The sequence below is a fragment of the Cajanus cajan genome, chromosome 8 (genome assembly GCF_000230855.2).
Source record: "Cajanus cajan strain Asha chromosome 8, NIPB_CcT2T_4, whole genome shotgun sequence".
In the NCBI taxonomy this organism is placed as follows: domain Eukaryota; kingdom Viridiplantae; phylum Streptophyta; class Magnoliopsida; order Fabales; family Fabaceae; genus Cajanus; species Cajanus cajan.
The window spans coordinates 47,367,970-47,392,938 of record NC_138524.1 but is presented as its reverse complement, the minus strand read 5'-3'; the positions used below and the strand labels follow the sequence as shown (position 1 = coordinate 47,392,938).

The 24,969-nt window shown below is 34.9% G+C and overlaps 1 protein-coding gene across 1 annotated transcript; it reads left to right on the top strand.

Moving 5' to 3' along the window:
- Window positions 1-22,393: 22,393 nt before the first annotated feature.
- LOC145949321 (putative 12-oxophytodienoate reductase 11) lies at window positions 22,394-24,758 on the top strand. Its single transcript, XM_083062616.1, has 5 exons — window positions 22,394-22,559; window positions 22,830-22,970; window positions 23,400-23,530; window positions 23,648-23,794; window positions 24,033-24,758. The coding sequence occupies exons 1-5, from the start codon at window positions 22,489-22,491 to the stop codon at window positions 24,623-24,625; spliced, it is 1,083 nt and encodes a 360-aa protein (XP_082918742.1). The 5' UTR covers window positions 22,394-22,488; the 3' UTR covers window positions 24,626-24,758.
- The last annotated feature ends 211 nt before the right edge of the window (window positions 24,759-24,969 follow it).

The window sequence follows — 24,969 nt, the reverse complement described above, 5'->3', positions numbered from 1 at the left end:
ATAAAACTCCTAAAAATAAGTCTCCTCAAACGACAAATAACAATTCATAACTAAAGCATCCTAAATTCATGCCCCAATGTCACATCCTATCAGAGCAGAACCCTTTCCCTTTAGAACTCAACACTATGAGTGCCTTCATCTTCACCTAAAAGAAAACCACATAAAAACAGGACGGTGAGAGATAGATAACATCATATATGAACATAGAGCTACCCAATTCCCACCCCACACCGTGCACCAAAATATCATCATTAAATATAAACAACAAATACATCTCATATAATTACCAAACATCATTTTTTTCAATCATACAAGCTTTCATACACATGCTCACTATATGCTCATACACATCTCCTCTCCTAAGAGTCTCAACTTGGAACTCCGCACAATGGGCGTACCTCGTCAATTCCCTTAGTTTTTGCCAATGCGGGCATACCGTTCTCACACCCTCCCAGGGCCGGTATGTTGCACGGTTAAACACCCAGCGGCCCGTGCAAAGGCAATCCACCCACCGTTAAACCCTCTGTGGCCAGTGAGCTGCGCAGTTAAACACCCAACGACCCACGCATGGAATGCCTCCCGTCATGGTCCCCCCTGTCTCAACCCCTCTCTGGGCCCAGGGTCCGATGCAATATAGCCACGTCTGGCTTCTCAAGCACCACATGCAACTCATAAGTCTCATGCAACTCATGCATCCCACGTAACTCATAATTAATGCATCTCCATTATATAACATCATCACATGTCAATAACAATCCATGCAATATCATCCTCACATGCTAGGTACCTATCATTAAGTTATCAACATCATAGATCACAAATTTCACATACTTCTTCACACACATCACAATATCTATGACATTCAGTTAATAATTTAACCATAACTCGAGATATGCATATCATTTCTAAGTGATCCCAACTCCATTAGAATCCTAACATCAATATCTACAACTTTCATGAAGAACACAAATCCTAATAAAGTCGTTTAGGTTACCATTCAGGGCTCACAAAAATTGATGTTGTGGTTCGCACACAGATTGGAAGGCTCAAATTGAAACTCACATAACTTGATCAAATATTAATATTTTTACACGATTCTTGTGTCTAAATGGTAGCCCCAGATGTCTAGTTTCTAACAAAACAAACGGCACTCGATTTGGATAACTACACAGAAAGATATCGCAAAATTACAAACGTATGTCGGGGTCCCGACGCCCGACACCCAAAACTGGCGCTGAGCGCCCAAATCTCTGCCCAGACTCCCCTCTGTGAAATTAAACCTGCGTTTTACGAGTTCCAACAAGGTTTTTACCAATTTTCACTACTTCTACACCCCGTTGGTTCAGTTTAACTCCATTTATATTCTTCATACGTTCCAAATCAATCCATACACATCTCAAGCCTCAAAAATTGGTTTCCATTGGTTTTACAAAAAAAAAGTCTAAACTCTTCTTAACACATAAAATTCAAGTCATCAAATTTAAGGATAAAGAATTAACAAGAAAGCCCCAATGGAATTCAAAGACAATTCAAGAAATAAGTTCTTCCAAATGAATTAAGAATTTAGAACATCGATTGCACAGATAATCGTTCAGAATTTTAAATAGAGTTCCTAGAGGGACTTAGGGATTGCCCTCACTACCCGAACACCCCTATATTCACATATGAAGAAACCCATCCCCGTACCTGGATGAGCAGAAGATGAATGGTCTTGGTGTGATCTAAGATCGTTCCTGAGTACTCTTCCTTAGAGCTCTTTGTTTCTCCTCTTTTTTTCCCTAACCCTTCAGAACGCAAATGAGGCAGATAGGGTTAACACCACCTGACTCCTTTCTTAAAATTAATCCATTGGACTGGGTCAACCCAACCCATTTTCCTTCTCTTCTAACTCACTTCTAATTTTCCTCAAAATAATTAAATAAAATAAATACATGTATATTATAAAATATTTTTTCTCTATAATAATAATATATTTCTGACCCTAAATATAATAATATAATTTCAATAACAAAATATCATATAAAATCAACCTTCTCTTAAAACATATAAATATTTATTTAAAAATGCTAATAAAAATACTTATTTAATACGTACAAAATAATTGTCCAAAATAATAATTATTTAAAACGTACAAAATAATATTCCTCTATAATTATTAAAATAATTATGACCAAATACCATCTAATAATAATAATAATAATAATAATAATAATAACCTTTTTGAAAATTGGGGTGTTACAGTATTCCTCGCCAGTCCCTCGCTAATTAGCGAGGAAATAGCTTGGATTTATATCCCTCGCTCGCTAATCCGCGAAATTCTTGTAGTGAAAGGTTATACTACAACTAGTAACTAGCATCAAATATATATACATGCCATATACAAAATACAATATTAGGTGCAAAATAAACCTAGGTGTCGATCAATATCTATACGAAATCCAATTATATAAGAGTAGCCATCAAAAAAATTAGCCATTTCTGTAGACACTCAATTTTGTCTGGGGGCACACAAATAAGGAAACAGACCTCCGTTATGAAGGAAGGAGCTCCCGAAGCAGGAAAACAACAAGATAGGACATCAGAAGGCCTAAAGGCCAAATAAGGTGGTTTTAGTAGACCGAAACGGGCTGTTCCAAAATCGAAACGAGCCGTTTCGAAGCCTGAAACGGGCCGTTCCAATATCAGAACGGGCCGTTCCAACGTGACTAAAATCCTAAAGAGTCCTAGACTGGAACGGGTCGTTCCAATACCAGAATGGGCCGTTCCAAAACAAGTCAAATTTGGAATGGGCCGTTCTGTAAAGGGGAACTTTGTGCAACTTTCCACTCTAGAACGGGCCGTTCCAGGGTGCGTAATTTGCACATAACGACTGGCCCAGAACAGGCAGTTCCGAATCCAGAACGGGCCATTCTGGTCCCCTTCTGATTCCTATAAATAGAAGCCTCAGGCACAGTTCTCAAGGCGGCCAGAGAAATTTCGAATAAGACTCCTTTGAGCACGAAAATTCTCTATCTCTCTTTCTTCTATTGTATTTTTTTGAGATTTGTGTCACATCTCTATCTTGTCTCTACCTCCTATTGTATTTCTTGAGATTTGTGAGGCATACTGTAGTGTGAAAGGTCGCCACAAAGCACATTCTCCATATTTGATTATTCAATAGAGCTCGTTCAAGAGGTATTTCAATCAATCTTCTTCTGTATCCTTTATTTCTCATTTTTATCTCTATCTTTTATTTATAACAAATGCAATCATGTAGATATTTTAGGGTTAGTCGTATAATTTAAATTTTAAATATGTAAATAAATATTAATAAAGGGGATTCAATATTTAATTTATTAATTCTTATCATGTTAACTTCATCATAGGGTACCGATTGAGGGCGCTATAGGGGTGCTTAATACCTTCTGTATACGTAACCGACCCCCGAACCCAATTCTGGTTATCAAGGTCATTGTTGGATATTTAAAACCTTTTCTTTTTCCAATGTTTTGAGTAAAATATTGGTGGCGACTTCATGAACCTATTTTCAAAGCCATTAATTAAGAATTAGTCTGGTGTCTGGGCATTCCTTAATTAATGAGACTTTTAAAAGGATGTCTAAACCATAGGTCGCGAGATCGGAAATTTTTGGGTTGCGACAGATGGCAACTCCACTAGGGACATTTAAAAAGGGTCAGGCCCATTTAATTGATGAAGTTAATAAAATAAAAATATTAATTTAAATATTTTTCCCCTTTACTTTGTTTGCTTTATTTGTTTGGCTTTAATATCTGTTTGCCTGTTTAAATTCTGCATATGTTTGAAATAAATTGCACACAAACCTTTGCACACAACAGTTCCTCCTACACCCGGGGGCATGAGAGTATTAAACATAGGGAGTGGTTGACATACGACCGGCCCAAGTTTGGCCTTGGAGCCTGCGAGCCTTGTCGAAAATCACACTCAAAGTGATAACCGGTTACTCTAGCTCGAAATACTGCGATAGACCTTAGAGTTTGTCAGGTGACGGCGACAGAGATACCGGGTCCCTATAATGGGGGCACCTTGGGGGCCTTAAGACCAGTGAGATTAGAACTGTCCTATACAATGCACTTTTCTTGTAGGACCACAGACCAAGGATTTAAACGTGACTATTCGCGAGTGTATGTTGATTGAGCATGTGTGTGTGCATTTGTTTGCATTATTTGTTCTAATAAGAGTGGATTAATTTTTTAAAACAAGCAAATTGATAATAAAAATATAAAAAAATAGACAAATTTATACCCCTTTTGTACATTCTTAGTTCATCATATCATAGCATCATATAAGTAGTTTCCTTTCCAAAAAAGATATATGTATAATACCTTTAAAAAATATGTATATTCGTATCATGCATCATATCTCATAGTTAATCAAAACATGATAAAGTTTAGGCAAAAACAAAAATGGCATGCATTCTAGGTTAAGATTAGGTATTAGCAACATGTAGAGAAAGTTAAGAAAAGTGAATGCTCTAATATACGACAAAGTCCAAATCGATTTTATAAAAAAAAATACTATGGTTGGGCCTTTGCTTTGATATGATAATACTGTCAAAATCTATTTGAGCATTCACAAATAAACAAATCAATGAGACTGATATTTATTATTCTCAACTTTCTCTTCATTCTGCATTGCATTCATTTAGAACATATCGTTCTTGAAAAAAAAGAATAAATAAGAATAAAAAGAGAAATCAACCTATGTGCGTTAATCGGAAGTAATGGAAAGTGAGCCATGTATAAAGAGTTTAGGATAAAGAAATCCACAATCATCAAGATGCTAACTCTTGCCCTAAAAGGATAAAGCCGTGTCGTACAACCGTGAAATCCAAGGGGAATAGAACTTTAGGGGGACGAATCCCTCAAACACTAAGTCAAAATGAATAGAGCTTTCTTGAAAGATGATTTTAACAAGAGAGAAGCATTGCTTGTTATGAAGCTGCTAGAATGAAAACTCGCAAAGGGCATTCTAGGCAAAAAATAAAAAATAAAAAATAAAAAAAATCGAGAAGCAATGTTTGTTCGAGCTGAAAATTGAGAGACCGCTTGAATGTTCCTCTTGAGAAGCAAGACTCCATGGAAAGCTCTATCATCGCTTCTACCCATTCCTACTTCTTAGGAAAGGCTCAAGATATGGGTTGAAAATACCTTTACGAGAAAAGAAGCCAAAGGACCTCCCTGTACACGAGATCTTCTGAACCCCCTCCCTCTACACGAAATCTTCTGAAGCGCCACATCCATGCAAGTGGAGGACTAGCTCTACGGTTAGATGACTTAGGCCTCTCTAAGGGGCAACCTCCTTCTTTTTCTTTGTGTACGAATCACGAACTTGGGGCATACCCGGGCCCTCAAGCTACATTAAATGGGCACGTGTAGATTGAAAATTCTATTTTAATGCCATACACTTTTCTACTTCATTTCTCTTCTCCCTTTTATCTACTCTAAGCCTCGTCAACAAACCTTAAATGAACAAGTACATTTGAAATAAGACGTCATTAGAAACAATGGCTTAATACGCAATAAAAAAACACATAAAGATCAATCAAATTGGGCATGACTTGTGGATAAAAGTCCAAATGAAATCAGTGCAAGGGACATCCCCCTTTAATGAAGGAATGAAAGATGATCACAAATGTTGTAAAGACAAAAGCCTGGCAGGAAACTCACTAAGGGGGCTGCGCAAAAATTAGGGCAAGGTTCGCTAGGAGACCCACAAACAATAAGGGTAGCCTAGGCAAAAGTGAGGATCAAAGAAAAAAAGAAAATGTCTGCTAGGGAACACATCTCAAGTAACCTAGGCAAAAGTTAGGACAAAGTAGCATCCCGAGCTGAAAACCGAAAGGCGGCTCGAGAAGATCATTTAATCAATATGCAATCCCAAGTCATCACTTAACTTTGAAGGAAATAATAAGCTAACGCGGAAAATGATTTCCTCACTTTGAATGTGCTTGTTCATCAGCCTAAACCACTAGCCTACATCGGCCAACCATTCTTCTATAAACCATTTTTGAAAAAAATCCTTTCTAACAAAACTTTTACAAAATAATATATGTACATATCCCATTCCTCTCATTCCTCTTGACCTACATGGCATTAAGATAAATTTGAGAGATACACGGAATATGCACAGTGAACACTCAGAAGGAAAAGATGGGGGTGTCTTAGAACAGAGTCTAGGTACACCTGATCTAAGGGCTAACATATCATATTTGGTATAAGCGAGAGGGCCGAACTACACAAACCTTAGGTTCAAAAAAGCAACACTAAATTCAACACGGCTAAAAGGCTAACAATCCATTTCATTGATCAATGCGCATAGATTAATTTCTTGAAAGTAAAATCAATCTGCATTTAAGCATTAGCATAGAGGCATCATTGCATAGCATGCATAGGGCACAAGTGTGCACAAAAGGGTATAACTTCACTTTATAAAAAAAAATAATGAAATAAATATAATAAAAAAATCCAATCCATTCCTGTCTTGCATTTTCATGTGCATCCATACTCACCATGGGGCATCCACAACCATCCATCAACAATCAAAAAATCAATCATCAATGAATCAAAAGGACTCCACAACATGCGCTTGAAGAGGCATCACAATACTCACGTGGCAGGGGCAACACTAGAATCCCTGCTAGCCATCCACTTCTCGGCCCACCAACACAGGGGCACATCAAACATCTCCTGCCCATCCACCTAGGGGCAGTCTTTCATCCCACAACACCAACAAGAAAAGCCAAAAAGGAAATTAGAGGTATCACGACACACCTCCTGCCCAACATCCTTGGGGCAATATCTACCATAAGTCAAGCAAACCAATGAGGGCACCGACAGTTTCCTCAAAATACAACAAAGGTCTGGAGAGAGTATACTCACATCCCAATCCGGTATACGCCGTGAGGGAAACATCTGGAGAGACTGTACTCGCATCCTAATTCGGTATACGACAAAGTCGTGAGGGAAAGGTCTGGAGAGACTATACTCGCATCCCAATCCAGTATACGACAAATTCGTGAGGGAAAGGTCTGGAGAGAATGTACTCGCATCCCAATTCGGTATACGACAAAGTCGTGAGGGAAAGGTCTGGAGAGATTATACTCAAATCCCAATCCGGTATACGACAAAGCCATGAGGGAAAGGTCTAGAGAGACTGTACTCGCATCCCAATCCGGTATACGACAAAGCCGTGAGGAAAAGGTCTGGAGAGACTATACTTGCATCCCAATCCGGTATACGACAAAGCCGTGAGGGAAATGTATGGAGAGACTGTACTCATCTCCCAATCTGGTATACGACAAAGCCGTAAGGGAAAGGTCTGGAGAGACTGTACTCACATCCCAATCTGGTATACGACAAAGCCATGAAGGAAAGGCCTGGAGAGAATGTACTCACATCCCAATCTGGTATACGACAAAGCCGTGAGGGAAAGGTCTGGAGAGACTGTACTCACATCCCAATCCGGTATACGAAAAAGCCGTGAGGGAAAGGTCTGGAGAGACTGTAGTCACCTCCCAATCCGATATACGACAAATTCGTGAGGGAAGCTGAGCTACGAAAATACTCCCTCTTCAACAAGCTACAAATAAAAGAATGCACTATCACAAGAGAAATAATGGAGCATCTACTTGAAGATCGAAGACCAGGTGTACAGTTTGTCAACCTTGTTACCCAATAGAGTATGCAACCAACACTCAACTCCTCTAAAGGGCGAGGACACGAGCAAATACACCTATCCAAGAGAAGGAACGTAGAAGCACTAATGCCAAAGAGACGAGGAGGAGACCCGAACGAAATGTCTACGTCTTTACTTGCCTTTGGAAAAGCAACACATAGCTACTCCAAAGGACAAGTAAAGAGGGGCAGCTGTAGACACCCAATTTCGTCTGGGGGTACACAAACAAGGAAACGGACCTTCATTATGAAGGGAAGGAGCTCCCGAAGTAAGAAAATAACAACACAGGACATCAAAAGGCCTAGAGGCCAAAGAAGGTGGTTTTAGTAGCCCGAAACGGGCTGTTCCAAAATCGAAACAGGCCGTTCTGAACCCCGGAACGGGCCATTCTAATATCAGAAATGGTCGTTCCAAAGTGACTAAAATCCTAAAGAGTCCTAGGCTGGAATGGGTCGTTCCAATACCAGAACGGGCCGTTCCAAAACAAGTCAAATTTGGAACGGGCCGTTCTGGAAAGGGGAACTTTGTGCAACTTTCCACTTTAGAACGGGCCGTTCCAGGGTGCGTAATTTGCACATAACGACTGGCCTAGAACGGGCCGTTCCGAATCCAAAACAGGCCGTTTTGGTCCCTTTCTGATTCCTATAAATAGAAGCCTCAGGCACAGTTCTAAGGCGGCCAGAGAAATTTCGAATAAGACTCCTTTGAGCACGGAAATTCTCTATCTCTCTTTCTTCTATTATATTTTTTTGAGATTTGTGTCTCATCTCTATCTTGTCTCTCCCTCCTATTGTATTTCTTGGGATTTGTGAGGCATACTGTAGTGTGAAAGGTCGCCACAAAGCACATTCTCCATATTTGATGATTCAATAGAGCTCGTTCAAGAAGTATTTCAATCTATCTTCTTCTGTATCTTTTATTTCTCATTTTTATCTCTATCTTTTATTTATAACAAATGCAATCATGTAGATATTTTAGGGTTAGTCGTATAATTTAAATTTTAAATATGTAAATAAATATTAATAAAGGGGATTCAATATTTAATTTATTAATTTTTATCATGTTAACTTCAACATAGGGTACCGATTGAGAGCGTTGTAGGGGTGCTTAATACCTTCCCTACACGTAACCGACCCCCGAACCCAATTCTGGTTATCAAGGCCATTGTTGGATATTTAAAAACCTTTTCTTTTTCCAATGCTTTGAGTAAAATATTGGTGGCAACTTCATGAACCTATTTTCAAAACCATTAATTAAGAATTAGTCTGGTGTCCGGGCATTCCTTAATTAACGAGACTTTTAAAAGGATGTATAAACCATAGGTCGCGAGATCGGGAATTTTCGGGTTGCGACAATTTTTAGCGTGACTAGCCTCTAAATTGTACAAGTCATCCCGCTAATCCTGTCCTACTCTCATGCCAAGTATGATCATTGTAGTTCCAACCACAAGGAAAACATAGGAAGAGCTTGTGAAAAGAATTTAACCTAACAACTTGTAAACAACATTCTAACATATAATCAACATTAAACACCTTTCAATGACTACTACATATTCAACATCACCCTTATATCAACATGCAACAGATCATCATAACAACAATTTCAGCATAACAATTTAATCAACTTTAGTGTGTATTGAACATTTCAACGTATACATCACATCTAATGCATTGTCACTCATGTCAACTACGGAGGTCTCATACATCTTGTGACGAGCAATTTAAGTGGCATGACCCTATCAAATCATAACGACTAGTATAATACCAAAAACAACAGCTAACATTAAGGCTAGAAACAACAACTAGCATAAGATATATTAATTTCTCAAGTTTTGCCACTTAAACGAGGAAGTATGGTATTATGTGTGACACCCTTACTTCTCCCAACACATATATTATTATTTTTTTGGTGAGAGGGAACAAAAGACAACAAGAAAAGAAAACTAAGAAACTACATCTAATAGAAGCCACTTGAGTACAGATGGAGGAGGACTCATCCAATACTCAAAAATAGGAGAGGACAAGGCCCCCAGCTTTGCCAAGGCATCTGCACTGCAATTGCGGTCTCTATCAATCCAAAGAAAGTTCACCGACCAAGGTTTATCCACCAAGGAGAAAATATCAAGGAGATAAGAAGCATGAGAGTGTAGGTAAGCTTGATCTCTATGAAGAAGAGACTGCACGATATCCATGGAGTCAATCATACATTGAACAATTTTAAAGCCTATATGCCATGCGATCTTGAGACCTTCCAGAACGGCCAATAACTCATGTAAAGAAGTATCACCATGTGAACAATTGCCGGAGAAACCAGCTAACCAACAGCCAGATACGTCCTGGATCAGACCACCAAAGCCTAAACGAGATTGATCAAAGAACCAATAACCATCAACATTCAAGTGAATAGTAGATGAGTCAAGAGGAAGTAGGGTAGGTGTGAGTTGAAAATCGGAAGAGAGTGACAAATGATGATTCAAAGCATCCAAATAGATACACTTGACTACATAGTTAAAGAAATAAATTTTTCAACGTTGGTAAAAGGGTTCACATAAAACCTTAGTAACTGTTCTTCAATATCCAAAATAATTGAAAATAAAACTTGGAAAATAAAACCTAATGGTTTACAAATTGTTTTTGAAATAATAAGTACAACTCCAAATACATATAAAATCTATGTCCAAGAAATCCTCTGCCTCGATGTCACAATATCAAAGCACACTCACAACTCAACTGTTGGCATTCTAGATGCTACTCATAGCCGGATCTTCCTCACCTAAAACATCCACAAATTGTACGGTTAAAAGAAAACATCATGTAAAGCACATACAAACACACCATAATGTAGTCTCATCCTAACTCATTACATAATGAAATATTTGCAACCATTTCTATATATCATAATTTTATCAATCATACATCATCTTTTCATCACAATTCACAATCACACCAATCCATCGCAACATATAATTTGTACTATGTTAAGCTCACGCCACCCTTGTAGCATCTCGTGCCCAAGGTCGTGCCACACCAACATAAGTACTAATTCCCACACATAAATATTGCAATTAACACTATGCCATGCTCACACCACCCCTGTAGCATCTATTGCCCAAGGTCGTGCCATGCCGACATACGTGTTAATTGTCTCACACGTCCCACACTATGCCATGCTCACGCCACCCCTGTAGCTTCTCATGCTCAGGGTCGTACCACGCTGACATAAGTGTGAGGATATCCACAATCACATCACATTCAATTCATACCAATTGCCACACACAAATCTTGCAATTAACATTATGTCACACTACAAAAAATTCGTCATTTTGCGGCGGTTTTTTTTTTCATTTTGCGGCGGTTTTCGCCCCCCTCAAAATAATTAATGGCGTTTTACAAAAACGCTGCAGTTACGTTCGCCACTAGCATTATGCGGCGATTTTTACCAACCTCCGCTACCTTTTCCATTCTGCGGCGTTTTGTTTAGCGAGGATTTTTGACCTCCTCAATTTGAATGATTTTTTTTTTAATTTTTCAATATATTTAATTTTTTTTAATCTAAATTACATTTAACCTGTATACAAAAAAATAAGGAGGTACTCATAACATAATCCAAATTCCATTGTTTAGCGGGGTTTTTGACCTCCTCAATCTGAATGATGTTTTTTTTTTATATTTCACAATATATTTTATTTTTTTAATCTAAATTACATTTAACCTGTATACAAAAAAATAAGGAGGTACTCATAACAGAATCCAAATTCCATTAGATAATGTTAACTTTTTTATAAGAAAAAAAAAATTAATGGGAATACAAACTATCAATAGAAACCCATAATATAGACAACAAGATGTCAAATAAAAAAGACAATAACAACATAAAAAACAATGGTAATCAAACATTTGATATCTGTGACAACAAGATCACATTGAGTAGACAATTTAAATTCAAATTTCTGCTCCATCCGTAATAGTAATGGACAATGGATTGATAGTAATGAAAGTTACATAACTACAAAAGAGTAACAACAATCAAAGCTAATTCAGAAGTCCAAGTTGACAGCAAATACAACACCACAATATATAACCAAAAGAAACTACGTTTTTACAACACTATAAATTCAAAAACCATGATAACCTAAAGCAATCTACAATATAAGAAACTAGGTCTAAATATTAGACTGGCTATTCAAGTTGCTACCACCAGATGATCCTCTAGCATCTAACGGCGATTCAGGTCCACTTCCAACGTCACTAGGCTGAAATAAGAAAAATAATGTTGGTCAAATTCTTTTGGGCCTCGTTTCACATATGGCTCCTTCAAACACTAAACACCACATCCAAAACCAAAACCCACCCACCAGGAAAAAGAGAGATAGGCAAGTGTTGAAAACCCATAATCCATATATAGAGCTCCCCATCTTAGGTATTGTTTTCTTAATCCAAACATTAAAAGTGTTTAAGTTGTCTTAATTTGAATTTAAGTTAAAGTATACTTCAAGTTGAGCACATTTAATTGGTTTAGTTTCTAAAAGAAAAACTCTAGTATATTTCAATTCATCAAGTTAATATATATATATATATATATATATATATATATATATATATATATATATATATTATAAACTTTTATCCTTTTATACTGCGGTGAAGGATTTAAATAGTTTATATGAAATTTTAAGTTTACTTTTCTCTGTTATCATTAGTAACATACAAATTTAGAGCTGAGGGTAGAAAAGTGGAGAATGATGACTAAGACAACTAGAGTTGCATTAACTGGGGCAGTGGTAAGTAGAACAGATGGTCCCCTTGAGTTGAACGTTTTGTTGCGAGACTACAACTAGCTGAATTAGGTATTCAACAAGATCAGGGCATTTTTTTGAAAGGCTATAACTAGAGCTGAACTGGGTATTCAACAAGAACGGGACATTCTACTCAATAACTAAATCATCAAGGCCTCTATAATAAGACTACACAATAAACAACTACATATAGAAATTTACATTAAACCGCATACAAAGTAAGATCCCAGCATGTACCGAGAGATGTAATCTAAATAAGGATTCTTCAAATAAAAGATGTGAAATACCTCATTCGGGGACAAGCCTTAAGTTGGTTTGATATCAAATAAAAGAATGAATTGAACTATAAAGTCCTAATCTTTAAGGCGATTTGAAGATCACATACCACTTTCAACTGTGATTATGATCTCAAATAATTAACACAAACACAGACCAATAGTCCAATACTAGAAGTACAAGTTGATCAGAACCAGCAAGAATTACCTTGTTATCTTCCAACCAAACATGATACAAAAAAATAAATATGGATCAAATTTATAGAGTAGAACCCAAGTTTTCAAGTAGGGTTGCCATGAAGAAATCTGTGTGAAATATGATAACAAAGTATTTCAAAGCCACTTAAATATTTCTCATTCTCATAACTATAATTATATTAACAAAATATCAAAGCCTAGATACACTGAATGTAATGAGAAGGGTAGATAATTGATGACCTTTACAACTAAGTCCATACTCCAGATAACTTTGATGGAGCATAACATATAACATATAAGGTTAGACGAGTGCTTATTGACACATCAATTATAATCACTGAATCATGCATAAAAACTACATGTATATAAAATATTGGAAACAAAATAATCCACTGTATAAGGATGAATATTTTGTATAAAATATTGTTTATAAGTTTAGATTAATTCACACACACCAGCTAACAAAACCAAAACCACAGAAATTTTAAGAATAAAAAAGTCATACCTAGCTAGCAATCAGAGTACGTAGAGCAGTTGATGAACTTCAGGCCCTTCAAGAAGAACGCAAAGTACTATTAGTTTTTGCTCTATATCATTGTTTGATGTATGCGTTTCTCTTTAAATAATTTAATGTTATGTTTTTTACCTTCTAGAAAGTGACTCCAGAGATAGCTAAAGCAATTCATCAGTTCTTGGTGAAACTGCGAGCTTGTGCAACAGGGGAATCAGCCTTCAAAATTCAGGGGCTCATTTCAAAAGGAGGGTAAAATTAAAAATAAAACTGTATGCTTTGTACTATAGAGTGAAAGTGAATCTAAAAAAAATGAACAGAAAAGGAAAAATGTAATGCTTTCATCTCCCTGTGACCATTGTGACTGTCAAATTATTTGACACATCAAGGCCTTCGAAATGGCTTTAACCAAAGCTGAGAAGATGCTACATACCCTATTGAAATGAGGCCCAACCTGAGAAGATGATACGCCCTAATGTCGTCGTCTAGGGAGGAGAACGTGGGAGGAGCGACTCACGGATGAGCGAAGCTGCACGCACGAATGAACAGAGCAGCGCGGCTGAGCGGAGCGGTGGAAGTGGATGAGCCAGGCAACGCGCTCGGAGCAATGCACGGATGAACGAAGCAGTGCGCTCGGAGCGGAGTCAGTAAAAGGTAAAGGTGGTGAAAATTGGAGGCATTAATTGGGTGAAAATAAATTGCGGGAGAAAATGGTGAAAAATTTTCAGGAAAATTGCATCTAAATTTGGGAGGGCATAAACCTCCTCAAAATATGATCAAAACCGCCACTATATTTACAATTTTGGGCGTTCCCCCAAACCGCCGCAACTCATGTTAATTTGAGGGGGTTTTTAAAACCTCCGTAAAATAACCCCCACTAAATAGTATTTTTTTTGTAGTGTCATGCTCACGCCACCCCTGTAGCATCTTTTGCCCAAGGTCGTGCCACGCCGACATACGTGATAATTGTCTCACACATCCCACACTATGCCATGCTCATGCCACCCCTGTAATATTTCTTGCCCAAGGTCGTTCCACACCGACATAAGTGTGAGGAACCACAATCACATTTCATTCACAATCATCACAAATCTTGCAATTAACACTATGCCATGCTCACACCACCCCTGTAGCATTTCTTGCCCAAGGTCATGCCACCCTGACATACGTGTTAATTGCCTCACACATCCCATACTATGTCATGCTCACGCCACTCTTATAGCATCTCTTGCCCAAGATCATGTCACATTGACATAAGTGTGAGGAACCACAATCATATCACATTCATATTTAATACAACATCTTATTTCATGCCAACATACTCACATCATAATTAATTAAACAATTAAGCCATAACATACCATTCTCCACATCATGCTATCAATTCAATACTAAAACGGCAGATAAAATATTTATACATTTGTGCCAAGACATCACACCACAGTCCATAACTCAATTCCACATCACATACACAATATAGATAAGTCCACACAAAACAATGGTTCACATGACCCTCAAGAAATTCACCATGAATCTCTTCCCATCATTATACATATATGAACTAACACTACAACCTATTATCATACTACTTTAAACAACTTTTCAACTCACTTTATAACACCTTAAAACATCAAAACAACATACATCTCCCTTTGACAACTATTAAAGAAAACAACACACAGAGAGTTATACTCATCCAAATAAGCTCAAACCTATCTTAAAAGAAATATAAGAGGATCATCTACAACTCTTATGAGGACATGAAATTCTAAAAAAAAATCATCTACTTAGCTAAAAATGTCAAAAATCGCAACAGATATAATCCATGTTGACAGCTTGACCCCTGTTCACTAAAACAGCCATATTTAGAGTTCTAGACATCCTTTTTGAGTGATTCCAAATCCATTAAAAATATAATACCCAAAGCTACGTTTGTGAAGAACACGAAGCCTAAAAATGTCTTTAAGGTGACCTCGGATGGCTAACAACACGAAACTTAATCTTTCGTGCACTGGAAGGGACTGAACTTATAACTCGCATAACTTAATCAATTCTTAACATTTTTACACGATTCTAGAATCTAAATTATAGCCCCAAGTGTCTACTTTCTAACCCAACAAGAAAAAACTAATTTGGTTAATCACACAGAAAGATACCACAAAATACCAAGGTACATCCACAAGGAAAAATCTCTCAATTACTCGTCAATTCATATAATTAAGGGTGTTCATCAATCTACAAGAATCCTAACTTACAAAGCACATCCCAATGAATCCAATTATCATCTAAATCATCAATTTTACCAACTAATATAGTAACCACATTTATAAACATTTACAAATTGTTTGCATATTCCTAATCCTCAATACATGCAAATTTAATGGATCATCAATTCCTCAAACAAAAATAACTATAAAATTATCCATAATTCTACGGGATTTCTCCTCTACCCAATTTTCTCATGTAACTTTTGCATACAAATAATCTTTTTTCCCTCGTACCTGATTGTGTTAAATAAAATAATCCTAAAGCAATTTGAGATGTTCTTCAGCACTCTTCCTCAGAGCTCTCTATTTCTCCTCTATTTCTTTCCTAATCCTTCAAATGAGGCAGATAGTGTTAACTTTGTCTGACATCTTTCTTAAAATAATTCATTGGGCTGGGTCATCCCAACCCATCTTCCTTCTTTTCTGACCCACTTCAAAATAATTAAATAAAATAAATACATATACTATATAAACTAGTTTTCCTGTATAATAATAATAATAATAATAATATATTTTTGACCAAAAATATAATAATATAATTTTAATATTAAAATATCATATAAAATTAACCTTTTAAATTTTATAATAAAATATATAATTTATCAACACCCAAATTATCCCTTAAAACATATAAATAATTGTTTAAAATACTAATAAAAATACTTATTTAATTCGTATAAAATAATTATCCAAAATAATAATTATTTAAAACGTACAAAATAATATTCCTCTATAATTATAAAAATAATTCTAACTAAATACCATATAATAATAAAAAAAACCTTTTTTTGAAAAACGAGGTGTTACATTATGTCAGTATAGAACAATTTGGGTATAGGCCTATAATAACATTAGTCTACACCACTAAGCCACCTATGAGATTAGTCCACCGGCTATCCTCCAAATATCACAACCCTCTAATACTATGTTAGAGACTAAGTCCCCAACATGGTACTTTACTCAATTGGTCGCTTTATACATGTGTACCTCAATCTTGTCCATACATGAATACCACACAAAACTTAGAGGAGACTGTTAAGTCAGGAAAAGCGCATTTGCAATTCCCACCGAGGTTTTGAATATGACAAATATAGTACATATTGTTATTGCTAACATGTGTATTAGTATTTCAGATAAATGACAATAAGTTTAGGAAAATGAAGGGAAAGAATGATCAAGCATAATTGAGTTGGACAAGACATCAGACGATGGCAGAAGCTAGTATCAAGACTAAGGTCAATTCAGGTCTAATCAAAATATAAGATAAGATAAATCTATTAGCTGAAGCATGAGGAATCAAATGTAAGACCGAAACAAGCACTGTATGAGTCTAAGTCAAGCATGGGACGCAAGTTGGACACACATCAACATGAAGTGACGAAATCATTAGATAGAACCGAATGAACTAGGAGACGAAGTTATCACTCTCATGACCAGACATAAAGGGTAGTCAAGACCAGTCAAAGAATCCTGTATCCAGACGCAATCGAAAAGTAATGAAGTGCGTCTGAAGTCCACTAATCACATCGAGTGAAATCATACAAGAAACACAAAAGGACATCAAACGTGAATACAAAAAGAAGAAAAATAGGCAAGCGTGGATTCACAAGTCAAAGTTGCATGCGTAAGAGAAAGGACACCTACTTTTCATAAAAAGACAGCACCTTGATAGCTAAACTGATGAGAAAAGTACAAATATGCCTAGATCATGATTGAAGTCAGACATTGAAATAATCAACTACACAAAAGGACTTCATGTATACAAGCAAACATTTAATGCAAGATCAAATGCATTAAATGAAAAGATTTACATAGCAATGAACAAGCCTCCATCTGCAACGACATAAAGCTCCACTTCAACGGATATATTCAAGGTAAAACAACGGGCAAATTTATCAACAGGCTATAAGTATCAAGGAAAAGAAGAAGAAGATGTAGAGAATAGAAAAGAAGAGAAAACGTGCAATAAGAAAAAGAAAGCGAAAGAGGATAAGATACATTTCTTCTCAAAGCATTTCTTGTATATCTGTGTAAAAAGCTAAGATAGCTTATCTTAGTGAGTGTTGTTAATATCCTATTTATGAGAGTAAACACAACACTTAGACACTTATTCCTATAAAACTAAGGTTACGCACCTTAGTGAGTGTAGAAACTATTTTATCCTCTTTATGAGAGTTGCAAACACACTCAACACCCTCATTCGTTGTAAAGCCTGAAGAGGCTGATAATACTTGTGAACTAGAAGTGGTTGAGAATACTAGCCCTAGTAAGTGAAGCTAACGGGCCAAAAGTGGTCAAGAATACTTGGAGAATCAGAAGTGGTTAAGAATACTAGCGTCGACAAGTTGACGAGCTAGATGTGGTTGACAATACTTGTAATCCTCTGTGATTAGTGGAACCTTTCGGTTGAAGGAAACTGGACGTAGCCCAGATTGAGGTGAACCAGTATAAACATCTGTGCATACCTTTTTCTATACTCACTTCGTTGTCATCCATTTTCTTTTCAATAAATTGTTAGACGAAAACACAACTACTTATCTTGTTTAAGAAACAATTCTTTTTATTGGACGATAAAACCTTTCAAACGGAAACTAACTCACCTAACTTGTTTCTTGAAGTAGACGATTAGTTTTGTTAGACAAAATTTTTAATCAGACAAGCCTGCACAAGTTTTCAATTGTGATTGAACACTCTATTCATTCAAAAGAAAAAAATATTGTTGCAAAGCAACTTTGAAAAATCTACCTTCAAAACACACACTCACACATTCAACCCTCCCTTCTGTGTGTATTTCCGCTAACTTCAGAGACAACTAAAAAATAACTTACCCATTCAAAGATCAACTTACCTACTAAAGGGTTTCAATCGGGTTCTCGAAGCATCACAAAGTATATCCACACTATGGTATATTAAGTTTGAAAACTTTAACTCTTCTCTAGTTTCTATGTATTGTAGTTAAGACATGTATCTAACCCACATATTTATAGCTTATCAACTTAACAACTTTATCATCTTTAAACATTCAACTTTCAACTTTACAACATATTAACTTAAACAACATAAACATTGTACATCCTTGCAACATTAATAACTTTGATTGAACAACATCAAAAATCAACTTAAGCAATTAAAACAACTTACAACTTTGCAACATATTCAACTTAATTACTACATATCAGCAGATATAACATCTTGAAATGCAACTTACACAATTTATTCATCATTCATCAATTGTAAAACAAATTTAAAAACCAACTTTTCATCATACGATTAGTGCCTGACACCACTAATTGGGCGCCTGATGCCATTAAGGCAGGGAGGTCCCTGTCGTGCCATACATTATTTAGGTAGAAAGTGCCTCCACACTCCCTAAGCCTAGCATGGCAACACTCACGCCCGACCCAGATTAGGCAGAGAGCTCTCTACTTGACTCATGCTCAACGCCACAAACTCTAGCATCCAACCGTGAACCTAAGCAAAGTCGAGTCTCTCTCCTCACACCCGACACCATTCAACCCATGCCCAATGAGAATCCAACCTAAGATGAGTCTCTCTCCTCATGCCCATCGCCATCGATCTTGCGCTCGACAGGATTGAGATAGAAACCTTACTTTAAAGTTTTGCCTACCCGGCATGATATCAAATTTTGTGCTTGTGTATAACCAATTTTGCCCAATCTCCTGAAAATCAGCTAATCGAACAACATGCAACACAATAAACAACATTTACATAGCCTTTCTAATAGGATTTCATCATTATAATCAACATGCAACTTTAATTAAATCAAGAATCAAGCATGAACCTCCACGAACACCCTTTGAACAGCAAAACCCATAAAAACTCTCCCAACTTCATCATTCAATCACTCAACACCTTTAATTAATTCATTCCAATCATCATAATCACAGAATGCATACCTAAATTCGAAATCACAACTTCCTTTACCTCTTGGAGACTTGAATCCACAAGAAGAGAAGAGAAGAAACTATGTGTGACTCCAACTTAAATCTTCCACTTCCACAAGCTTGAATTCTAGCCCACAACTACTAGGATCAGTTGAGAAAATGGTTGAACAGGAAAGTTCTAGTAAGAAGGAAGAAGAAAGAAAGGAGAAGGATGAGAGAATACCTCTCTAACTTCTCTCTAGAGTTCTTGAAAAACTTAAGTTATGGGTTTCCTTTTAAAAAAATTCCTTTTATACTTTTCCTAATCCAACTCTATTTATTACTAGTCTAGCCTTTCACAAATTAACCTGCTCTCAGAGTAATCTAGTCTCAAAAGTTTCAGCAACAATTGTCAAATCAAACAATAGGATTATAAGTTGATTGTGTTATAGTTAACAAATGTCAATAATAATGTATAGAAAATTTATTAATTTTAGATTATTTTTATTATTTAAAATTAAAGAAAATATTTTACAATAATAAAAATTTAAATTTGTTTATTTTATAGAGATGAAAAATATATAAAACACTTAAAATAGTACTTTTTTCAGAATTAAAAAAAATAGTGTTTTCTTTGTATAAATTTATTTAAAAAAATGTCCACGTAATTTTACAGGCAATCTACTTTTCATGCTCCCCAAATGATTTAATATAGCTGAGATCTATTGCTGTAAAGTAAAGTTACTATGAATTATGATATAAAAGTCATATAAAGGATCCGACTGATACTTAAGAAACATCATGCAGCTAATTACGGGTCTCTTCCGTTTTTTTATTTTATTTTATAAAGTTTAAATTAAGTAAACATAATCCAAGATAAGACTAACATCAACCACTAATATATTTTTTTAAGATTTTTAATGAAATTGTGAATTATCTAACTCATTTCTAACATAAATTAATAGAAAAGAATATAAATTATAAAGCACAACAAAACCAAATTTTATCAAAAATACAAAAAAATATATATTACAAATTGAATATTATATGGAGATTAAAAGTATAATTTAATCAAAGATAAATAAAACTAAATAAAAAAATAATGGAGAAAGATAATAGTTTAACAGATAATTATAGGGAAAAAATCATCTAAATAATATAAACGCAAAATAGAGTAATCATGTTTATCATTATTAGAACATATGATGAACAATTTTTATATTAAATTTACCGTAAAATACGATCGATACATTTATTAAACTAATAGAAAGGAAATTAAAAATTAATCATCTTTTATGCATTTAAAATTTGATTCATAAAAATTAGTTGAAATAATGTAGATTAATATCACCAACTAATTTAATCTTATATCACCAATCAGGCAGAGAGCTCTTTACCTGACTCACTTGACGCCACAAACTCTAGTTCCCAATGTAAACCTAAGCAAAGACGAGTCTCTCTCCTCACACGTGACACCATTCAACCACGCCCAATGAGATTCCAACCCGAGATGAGTCTCTTTTCTCATGTCCACTGCCATCGATCTTGCACTCGACATGATTTGAGATAGAAACCTCTCTTTAAAGTTTCGCCTGTCTAGGACGATATCAAATTTTGCACTTGTGTAAAACCAGTTTCCCCTAATATCTTGAAAATTAGCAAATCGAACAACATGCTACACAATAAACAACATTTACATAACCTTTCCGACAGGATTTCATCATTATAATCAACATGTAACTACAATTAAATCAAGAAAACTCGCGCACAGTACATGATATGTGCAAGTTTCGCACACTAGCCACCCTATGCTTCTTGTCTTGACCCAATAGTATATTCAATTATTGCCTACCAAAAATGATTATAAGGCCAAATCCAAAATCCAAACAAGACATTACCGTCTAAATTCTAAACACCTCATCAACACTTTTAGAGATGTTTCAAACATAACTGATTTCAGGATTGCTATATCTTGCCAGTGATTTCGAAGGATCTAGAATTTTGAGATGTTGCAAAAGTGATCTCGTAGACTATGATGCCTTTGAAAAAGTGCATGAAAAATCTCATACTTTTAGATATTTGAAAATAAAATCTTTCATAAATAATAAATAGATATTTTAAATGAATTCTCATAAATAATTATATTTTTTCACCTATTTATAAATAGGATCAGTGAGAACGATAGTATTTATATTTATAAATATTTGCTAAAAAATTATTTAAATATTTATATTTTTATCTTATATTTTAAATATTTTAGAAAAGTTATAATTAATTACAAATTCAAAAATTAATATCAATTATTTATCTTTAATATTTCAATATAATTAATATCAAATAAAAATTTAAAGTTATTTATAATATTTTTAATTTTTTTTAAATTCAGAATATTTATGAATATATATGAGTATTTATAAAATTCACGGATACTACTTTAACAAATATTTGCACATTTAAAAATGAATTTTTATTCAGGAGAAAAAGTACACGTGCCTTTGTGAGAAGTACAGTGAAGAAACGCACTCCCTTGCATCATATTTATCGTATATTCAAACAAAGAGAACGGGTTGACATTGAAATTCTGTACGTGTGACGAAGACTTGGTCTGAAAAGAGAAAGAAGGTTGATGGAGATGTTCAAATACATAAATAATTAATTAATTAACGCAATCCCTTACATCATACATATATAGCATCCGTTGTTGACTTTGTTTGACAAAACACATGCATGCATCCTACAACTACAAGTATAAATATATTTACACAACTCAATCTGAATGAACACAATCAAAATTGAAACAAGAAATTAAGAGATCGAACGCATAAGATCGTGAAAGAAACAGGAAAACAATCTACACAAACAAATGGCTCAACAAAATCACCTCATCCCTCTCCTTACTCCTTACAAGATGGGCAACTTTAATCTTTCCCACAGGTACTTCCTTTTGCTCTTTAATTTTCCTATCATTTTATTTTTTTATTTTTATGTCAACATGTTTAATTACATATAAAATATATATTACACTATCATCAAATTATGAATCAAACTTTTATAATAAAATGATTAAACAACATTCTAATGATAATACTTAATTAATTTACGATATAAAATTCTTTTATATTCTCAATATATAATCATTAAATTTTTAACATTTGAGATATATTGTGGGGTTTATATAATATTGTGCTGCTTTTGCATTTTCAGAATCGTTTTGCCACCACTATTTAGAGCAAGGTCTTACAACAACGTTCCTCAGCCACATGCTATCCTATATTACTCCCAAAGAGCTACCAAGGGAGGTCTTCTGATTACTGAAGCTACTTCTATTTCACCCACTTCTCAAAAGTAATTTTCATTTCCATTAACTGCAATATATCATTTCTTTAACCTTAGAACACATTAATCTAATCATCTATGTTAAGTATACAACTGAAATTTTCGTTTCTTTTCATCTTTCACTTTATGTTCATTATATAAGGACATATATAGTTAGAGCATAATTAGTTGAGATCAGTTTTTGTAAAAGTAAAATAAAATAAAGATGAGATGAGGAAATAATATTGATTGTGCAGACTATACTCTTAATTGATTAAGATTATTTGAATTAGCTAGTCATTTTTATAATTATCTGATACTTATATTTCTCACTTATAATATATATAAGTATATATATTAACATTGAACATGATAAAATTCAAATGTCATAATTTATTCTTTTTTCTCGCATAAAAAAAATTCTTTCATTTAATGACACTTCTTTTGATATGTATAAAGTAATCCAAACGTAGCTGGTATATGGTCGAGAGAGCAAATCGAATCTTGGAAACCTGTTGTAGACGCTGTTCATGCCAAAGGTGGTATATTCTTTTGTCAGATTGTTCATGTTGGAAGGGTTTCAGATCCAGGTATAGAATTAATTTGATGACATTTACATGTATATTATCTATTTTCAATTTTTATTTCTTGGTCAATTTTATAAAAACAAATATAACTAATCAAATGTTGAATACTTTTCTGTGAAGATTTTAAACCAAATGGGCAAGCTCCAATTTCATCAACCAACAAACCATTGTCAGGTAATAGCAGGGAACCAAGGCCGTTAAGAATAGATGAAATTCCTTATATTGTCAATGACTTCAGAATTGCTGCAAGAAATGCTATGGAAGCAGGTAAATCACTAACACCAACTACAACATGCATATCTTCAACATAAAAATAAAATGGTTCTTGAAAGTCTACTCAACATGCATGTTATCATCTTATTCTTCTGAATTTGGGATTCTTGATAATATGAAAACATAATGGAATCATGTACATGATGGAGTTTCACTTTAATATGATAGTGATGATGATGTTTAATTGTGATTTTAGAAGGTCTTAAATTCTTAACTACAATTGTGGTTATAGGGTTTGATGGAGTTGAGATTCATGGAGCACATGGTTTTCTAATTGACCAGTTTTTGAAAGATCAAGTTAACGACAGAACAGACAAATATGGTGGATCCTTGGAGAACCGTTGCCGCTTTGCATTAGAAGTTGTTGAAGGTGTTGTTGAAGAAATTGGGGCAGAAAGAGTTGGAGTGAGACTTTCACCCTTTTCAGACTACAATGAATGCATTGACTCCAACCCTCAAGCATTGGGTCTCCACATGGCCAAATCTCTTAGCAAACATGGTGTGCTTTATTGCCACATGGTTGAGCCAAGATGGGACATTTCTGGAGTGAATAAGGAAAGCCCTTACACTCTAGTACCAATGAAGAAGGCCTTTCATGGAACTTTCATTGTTGCTGGAGGGTATGATAGGGAAGAAGGTAATAGGGCTGTGGCTGAGGACAACACAAATCTTGTTGCTTATGGTCGTTTATTTTTGGCTAATCCAGACTTGCCTAAGAGATTTGAAATTGATGCACCACTCAACAAGTACAATAGGGACACCTTCTATACTCCTGATCCCGTAGTGGGTTATACTGATTACCCATTTCTTGAAGACAATGCTTAAGGATCACATTTATTAGAAGTGCATGTTTACTCTATATATGATTTACATTATTTGATGTTTAAAAGTTGTTTAATCTAGATTTTCATTTTTTACCAAATAATATAATGTAACATATCAGTATTACTGTTCTTAATTTGTTATACTAAAATATCCGAAGTATTATAATTTATCTGATGATGAAAAATGGGAATAGATGTTAAATTCAATCTTTATTATTGACGTCAATTGTATAACAACATAACATGTTGATATAATGATTATTAAAATATTAAATAATTACATTCAATTGCATTTGACATTAAAATTAAACTACAAAAATTGTGTAGATCTAGTATATACATACT

What these genes read in the sequence shown, in the direction of transcription:
- LOC145949321 (XM_083062616.1), top strand. Translation starts at nt 22,489, where the DNA reads ATGGCTCAACAAAATCACCTCATCCCTCTCCTTACTCCTTACAAGATG. An exon ending in TGGAAGGGTTTCAGATCCAG is followed by an intron (nt 23,531 to 23,647) that starts GTATAGAATTAA and finishes TTTTCTGTGAAG; the next exon opens with ATTTTAAACCAAATGGGCAA. An exon ending in AAGAAATGCTATGGAAGCAG is followed by an intron (nt 23,795 to 24,032) that starts GTAAATCACTAA and finishes TTGTGGTTATAG; the next exon opens with GGTTTGATGGAGTTGAGATT.